Here is a 7,373-nt window from a genome sequence, read left to right as displayed (position 1 = left end):
AAAAACAACAACAAGGGCAGCAAGCGACAGATGATGAAATCAGTAAACTAAGCTATTGAAATGAAGAACAGTAATGAAAGAGGCAAGGAGAGAGGATTGGACTCTGATTATTAGGCCCCAACAAGGTAGGCCTAGTGACTTGAGAGATGTGGCCATGGTAAGATTGGACTATTCAAAAATAAAACAAGAGCTGGTTTGGGCTTGAGTTCCGTAAGAACTCATCATGCCCAAATGTACACATGGCAAAAAGAACAAAGAAGGTCCTTAGAAATATACTCCATATTCTCAGCATATTCTAATATACATGACAGGTATGTAAACAAATAATTGAAGTAAGTAAATGATTGATATTGTCGGAAATTATATATTAATGTGGTGGTTTTACTTAGCAAATAATTCACATTGAAAACCTTTTGCTGTCATTAAACACTAAACCCTTAAAGACCTAAATGTGTAAATGAATTAAGGCCTAAGGATTAAGCTCCACTCGAGATGAATGCTTCCTTTGACTCCCTCGACACTTCAAAGTTACAAAGGGACTCAAGGACCATGGCAATGGTTGTGCCGGGGAGGGCAGCCCAACCTAGAGTCGAACTCCGCTACCAAATACCCTTAAACACTAATAACATGTTTTTCTTACGGGTTTATATGTGAATGAGTCCCTTCCAATGTAAATTAAACGCTACAGTATTACCTATCACAAAATATATACCTTCCCTCCTATCCTAAGAACATATAGACTATACTGGATGACCAAACAAACATATGTATCACATGAAAGAAAATATTTGATTCTGAAACTCATACAGGTAAACATCAGAAACATCCTAAACATGTTACAACAGTCCAAATTTAGAGTAAAGCAATACACCAAAGAAAGGTAAACCTATACAACAGCAACTCAACATATATAGAGGTTTCTTGTGTATTGTAAACCTAGTGTCAACTGGCTGACTTTGTTTTCAACTCATACATAGGTTGGAACTGCAACATTAATACTTTTAAAGTGAATCAGCAATGTAAATTCAGGCAACATAGTCATGACTAGTCAATTTTCAGTGGTCGTTGAATACATCTAGGATATGATCAAGGCTTTCAACGAATGTACAATTTACAGACCATAATAGGGAGTTCATAAGGATTTATACAATTCATACTCCTAATAAATCATCAAGTTCAGATAACATTAGCCAGGATCCTTATGAGACTTTAGGGATTAGACTTGATTTTAAAGTTATCAAAAGAGCAAGGATTAAGGCAGTTCTATACAGGATATATAATCAGGAACTAAACAAGAGCATGCAGCATTCAGTCAGATACTTAAATATTTCAAATTTAGTGATGATTCTTATGTAAACAGGGGAAAACCTTACACATTTTGAGACTTGAATTAAGCAAAACAGACAAGGGAAAGACACTACATCAAGACAGGTTTAACTCGAAACTTAGTTCTAAGTCAGTACACGAATACAAGGTTTATCATACTTCCATTTTACAAGTTATTGCTTAACAAAGGTAGAGTATCTAGGTTCTTTAAAAGATAAAAATACACGATGACCCTAAATATAAGAGATTGGAGATATAAAATAAATATGTTGCTGCGGATGTTGACTAATAAAAAAAATAGTTAAGTTTAATTTATCCAATTACCAGTCTTTATGACCGAGAGGAAAGAATAGAATCCTAATCACATTATGTGGAAAGATGACATAACCTTAATAGGTGTGTACAATAAGATTACAGAGGGAAGAGAGGAGGGGGAGAGGTTCAAACAAGATCATGTTAACAGAAACAACAAGCAACTAAACAAAATGAAAGACCATTGTAGTAACTAAAAAATAGTCTAACAGACATGAGCAGGGAAATATCATATAAATACTTAGAGTTCATGCTTAAGGTTAAAGTATAGGATATATAAACTAAAGCACCTTAAAATTCACTCAATCATAGTTATCAAAATATAGGTTCGACTTCAAAAACGCACAAGTTACAAAGATGAAACAACAAGGATAAAGGTTGTTGTATGCTAACAAAGCTTATAAGGTTCATGTGAGCATTAACATATAACAACTTAAGCATATAGACCATTGGAACTTAGGGAATAAGACCAGTAAGTATCAATCATATAGTTTGATCAATCATCATTTAAAGACTCATAGCAGGACAACCAATCACAAGTAGTCATTAAACTAATAGAGCATATGTATTGACATATTAAACACCATATAACAACTATAATATACAAAACCTCACTTAGCATGATTATATAATTCAAAGAAACGAATAAAAGAGAAAGATGAGAGAGGTTCTGAATTTTTTTAGGGCAGCAGACCAAACGAGAACTCTTTTCAGTTGCTTAACTTCCCAGAACACTCGAGTATGGACCAACAATAATACTAGCAAAATGGAAAAGGAAAACAGTGAGAAAACTAAGGCTAAACTTCTCACCGTTTTTTGTATGTGTATCTCTTTAGTGTTAGGTCTTAGTTCTTAGGTTATATCTTGTTAGGTGAGAGCCTTGAAAGCCCTATTGATTGTGGCATTCAATGCCTTATGGTTTCAGGATTCAAACTAAAGATAGTGAAAGATGACTCATGATAATGATGAAAACAAATCAAGTAAAAATCAAAATATAGAAAGGGGGAATTCAGTATTGAGTTTACCTGAGTGGAGGGTAGTTGGTTGTTGAAAATTCGAACTAACGGACAAATTCTTAAATCCAGAGGTTAGTGCTTTTGACCTCTCTAGGTATAAGATTCGATTATGATTTTCTGGACAAGGTTTCATGCCTGCTCCAATTTGACAAAGCATGAAGGAACATCATAGACTTGATATTGAGTCTTTGGGTCTAGGGTTTCAAGATTCAGAGGTTTGAATTTTGTGATTGAAAAAGGAATTTGCAGCAGGATTCACAAACTTTCTTTGAATCTGGCACTGGTGACACTTCTGCACGTAGAGGATATTGTCTCTTTCCATAGTCATCCAAGAGCATCCATATCTCAAAGGTTTATTGGCTAATGTGAACTCGTTCATGTAGGGGCAGCATGTCCTTACATGTATTTCTTCTAGTAGGCTGGTCGCTTCAGCGGCATCCACATATCTCAGCAAACCTAAGTTCGGGGTCCTCCTGTACAAAACTTCCCCATTGAGGAAAACATTATTTGCTAACCTCTTGAGGGCTCGTTTTTTACCATTAGTAGCATTCTCTGGGTACTCCTAGGTCGCAAGGAATTTCTTGATGTCGTGATACCATGGTTTACCGCCTGGTTCTTCATTCTTTTGGAAGTAATATGCATGTCCATCCCTAATTTCTACCTCGATTGGGTCGATGTAATTCTTATCTGGATGTTGAATCATCGATGATAAGGTCGCAAAGGCGTCAGCGAACTCGTTCTGAATCCTGGGGATGTTCCTGAACTCAATCTTTGTGAACTTCTTGCACAGCTCCTTCACGCAGTGCAGGTACGACAGTATGTTGACATTCTTGGTGGACCATTCTCCTTGGACTTGGTGTATCAACATATCAGAGTCTCCTATGACCAAAAGTTCTTTGATGTTCATGTCGACTGCCATTCTGATTCCAAGGATGCATGCCTCGTATTCAGCCATATCATTGGTACAAGGAAATATTATCTTTGTCGATGCTGGGTGGTGTTGTACGGATTCCGAAATCAGGACTGCCCCAATCTCACCTCCTTGAAGTTTGTTGCTCCATCAAAAAACATTCTCCACCCAAGGTATTTGCAATATCCTCCCTGCAAATAGTACTTCTTCATCGGGGGAATACGTGGTAAGTTGTTCGTAATCTCTATCCACTGCATTCTCGGTGAGGTAGTCGGCTAAAGCTTTCCCTTTGATAGCCTTCTAAGTTATATACACAATGTCAAATTCGCTAAGGAGAATTTGCCTTTTAGCTAGCTTTCCGGTAGGCATTGGCTTTTGAAAAATGTACTTGAGCGGGTCGAGCCGAGATATCAGATGCGTAGTTTATGCCGACATATAATGCCTTAGCTATTGAGCAATCCAAGTCAAAGCAAAACATGTGTGTTCTATCGAGGTATACTTGGCCTCACATGGTGTGAACTTCTTGCTTAAGTAGTAGATGGCTCAAAGCAAAACATGTGTGTTCTTTCATCATGCTGCCCCAACACACAACTAAAGGCATTGTCCAAGACTGACAAATAGAGCAACAATGGTTTCCCGGGTTCGGGTTGAGCAAGCACTAGCGAGTTTGAAAGATATTTTTTGATTCTATCGAAGCCTTTCTGGTACTCCTTCGTCCATTTCGTGGCAGAATCCTTCTTTAGTAGCTTGAAAATGGGTTCAGAGATAACCGTGGACTGGGCTATGAAACGACTGATATAATTCAGTCTGCCCAGGAAACTCATGACATTTTTCTTGCTCCTTGGTGGCGGTAATTCCTGGATGAACTTGACTTTTGATGGATCAAGTTCTATCCCCTTCCTACTTACAATGAAACCCAATAGTTTCCCATCGGGGACTCTGAACGCACACTTTGATGGGTTCAACTTCAAACTGTACCTTCGCAGGCGTTCAAAAAATTTCCTCAAGTAGTCCATGTGATCTAAACTCTTTCGAGACATTATAATGACATCATCCACATACACTCTAATCTCCTTATGAATCATATCGTGAAAAAGGGTGGTCATGGACCTCATGTAGGTGGCGCCGGCGTTCTTGAGACTGAACGGCATAACTCTATAATAATAGAATCCCCAAGGCATGGTGAAAGTTGTCTTCTCTATGTCATCCCCGTGCATTAAGATTTTGTGGTATCCGGCGAAGCAATCCACAAACGTCTGCAGTTCATGCTTCGCACTAATTGTCAATGAGGATGTGGATATTTGGCAGGGGGAAAACATTATTTGGACTAGCTTTGTTGAGATCTCAGTACTCCACACATATTCTAATCTTTTCGTCCTTCTTGGGCACTGGGACAATATTTTCCAACCAGCTTGGATAGCTGGCTACCCTTACTACACTTGCTTATATCTGTTTGGCCACTTCTTCCTTTATCCTCAGACTTAAATAAACATTGAACTTCCTAGGCTTCTACATGACCGGCGGTCTAGTAGGGTCAGTGGGTAGTCGATGCGAGATAATGGCGGTGCTTAATCCTAGCATGTCATCATAGGACCATGCGAACACGTCGACGTACTGTCGGAGGAGCTCAATCATTTTTTTCTTTAGCTCGGCTTCTAGGTGAATTCTGATTCTTGTTTCTTTTAAATCTTCTTGGCTTCCAAAATTGACCATTTCTGTTTATTCGAGATTGAGCTTCTTCTAACTCTCTAGTTTATCGATTTTTCGCGGGAGATTTTCTGGCATCATACGTTTTTCATATTCCTCATAATCCGAGTCGTTGCGCTCAGCAATTTCGTTACATGTCATAATTGTGGAACGTGGTTTTTTATCGGTTTGATTACTGAAAGGTTAAGCTAGGTATAAATAAAGTAGTAAAAAAAGTTGCGATATTTAGGAAAATTATTCTTTTATTTCATCAAAAGGGGAGCGTCTTAAGTGTTCATAACTGGCAAAGGACAAAAATGTATAGACACGATACACGCCACAACTGACCGTGCTCTTTTCAAAAGAAAACTTTTACAGTTCCGTACTACCAAGAATCCTGGTGAACCAAAGATGGACTGGATGTCCAATTCTGTAGCTCTACACCTGGTTCGGCATTCCTGATAGTCGGTGTATAGATGCCAGTTCCTTCACAACATTCTTCAATCATATTCCCGAACAACGTTCCCATCTTATCGACGATATCATCTTCGGATGCTGAACTCTGTCCCGGACTTGTAACATGCTCTAGCATAAAAATCCTTTTCCTGGAACTAACGGCGCAAGCTTTCCCTTTTGAAGGCTGATATACTATGTCAGCCCTTCTTTTCTATCCATTATGTTCAATTGGCTCTGTGATTCCATCTGACTTGGCTCCCAACCCTATTCCTGGCCTGTATCCGTATTCCATCATCTCCATCATGGACATCTTAGATCTATACGACAACTATATTCTTAAATTTATTCAGTCTTCTCCATCTTAGTAATTAGCATGATTTCTACAATGTGGAAGGCAACTCCGTCTAGCCCTTCAATGTATAGAACAACATACTCTAGATAGGCAGAGTGACCCCACTCATCGGAACCACGATCTCTTGCCATCCCCACTCAAATTGTATGCATTGGTGCAAAGTAGATGGCACGGTCACTGCTATATGTATCCAGGGCCTGCCCAGTAGCAAATTGTAGGAAGAAGAGATATCCATCACTTGGAACAATACCAGAAAATTGACCAGCTCGATTTGCAAAGCTAGATAAATTTCTCCAATAACATCCTTTTGTGAATCATCAAAGGCTCTCACCCTTATGTGGCTTTCCTTGACCTCCCTCAAATGAATTCCGAACTCTCTCAAGGTGGAGAGCGAACAAATGTTGACTCCTAATCCTCCAACGACTAGCACCTGGGACACCACTTTGTCCCCGTATTTGACCATAATGTGAAGAACCTTGTTGTGACCTGCGCCTTTGACAGGAAGTTCATCTCTTTTGAAAGTGATCATGTTTGCTTCAACCATTTTCCCAATTGTCGCAGCCAATGCCTCGCTAGTGGTGTTACTTGGTACACTTATCCCACTTAGTACTTTCAACAAAGCATCTTTATATTCTCAGAGCTCATTAATATATCCATGATAGATATATGTGGCGGAGTTTTCTTCAACTGCTATTCCACAGAATACTCTTTTCTTGACATTCTTTTCCAAAACTCAGCGGCTTCTAGGTCTGTTATGTTCCTCCTTGGAATTTGTTCTCTCCCCAAGTTTTCTCCATTGTCATCTTCAGGGGCATAGCATTTCCCAGACATAGTCATACCATGGGTTGGAGCAGAGTCTGTTATTTTGGCCTTTCCCTTTTGCTAGTACGTCCATAGGACGATTTTGTACTATCGATCTTCTTCATCCCGAGTAGCATTGATAGGTTGTTGTGGATTGGTTTGAACTATCACTGCAGGCCTTAGTTGTACTGTAATGATTGAAGCCTTTTGAGGAGAGATCCTTGCAGCTTCTACATTCCCTATAGTGACAATTGTTCCCTTGAAGTAATATTCTTTATTTAATTTGATCATGTTAGCTCCCGGGTTTCGATGATTTGGCAGTGGGTTTCGATAAACATTTGGTTGTGTCAGAGTGCACTGAATGGATCCGCTCTTGATATGGGTTTCAATTTCTTTTTTCAACTTGAAACAGTCTTCAGTGTCATGCCCAGGTACATTGGAATAATACGCGCATCTTTTAGCGGCGTCAAAATATTTGGAGGGATGCCTAGGAACCCTTCCCTCTATTAGATAT

The 7,373-nt window shown here is 39.1% G+C and overlaps 1 protein-coding gene across 1 annotated transcript; it reads right to left on the bottom strand.

Annotated features, from left to right (window-relative positions):
- Positions 1-3,216: 3,216 nt before the first annotated feature.
- LOC138902537 (uncharacterized) lies at positions 3,217-3,609 on the bottom strand. The gene has a single exon (XM_070190417.1). The coding sequence runs from the start codon at positions 3,607-3,609 to the stop codon at positions 3,217-3,219; it is 393 nt and encodes a 130-aa protein (XP_070046518.1).
- Positions 3,610-7,373: the final 3,764 nt, after the last annotated feature.

Source organism: Nicotiana tomentosiformis, chromosome 12 (genome assembly GCF_000390325.3).
Source record: "Nicotiana tomentosiformis chromosome 12, ASM39032v3, whole genome shotgun sequence".
In the NCBI taxonomy this organism is placed as follows: Eukaryota; Viridiplantae; Streptophyta; class Magnoliopsida; order Solanales; family Solanaceae; genus Nicotiana; species Nicotiana tomentosiformis.
This window is presented reverse-complemented; position numbering and strand designations above follow the sequence as displayed.

Coding starts and splice junctions, on each gene's coding strand:
- LOC138902537 (XM_070190417.1), bottom strand. CDS start 3,609: ATGGCTGAATACGAGGCATGCATCCTTGGAATCAGAATGGCAGTCGAC.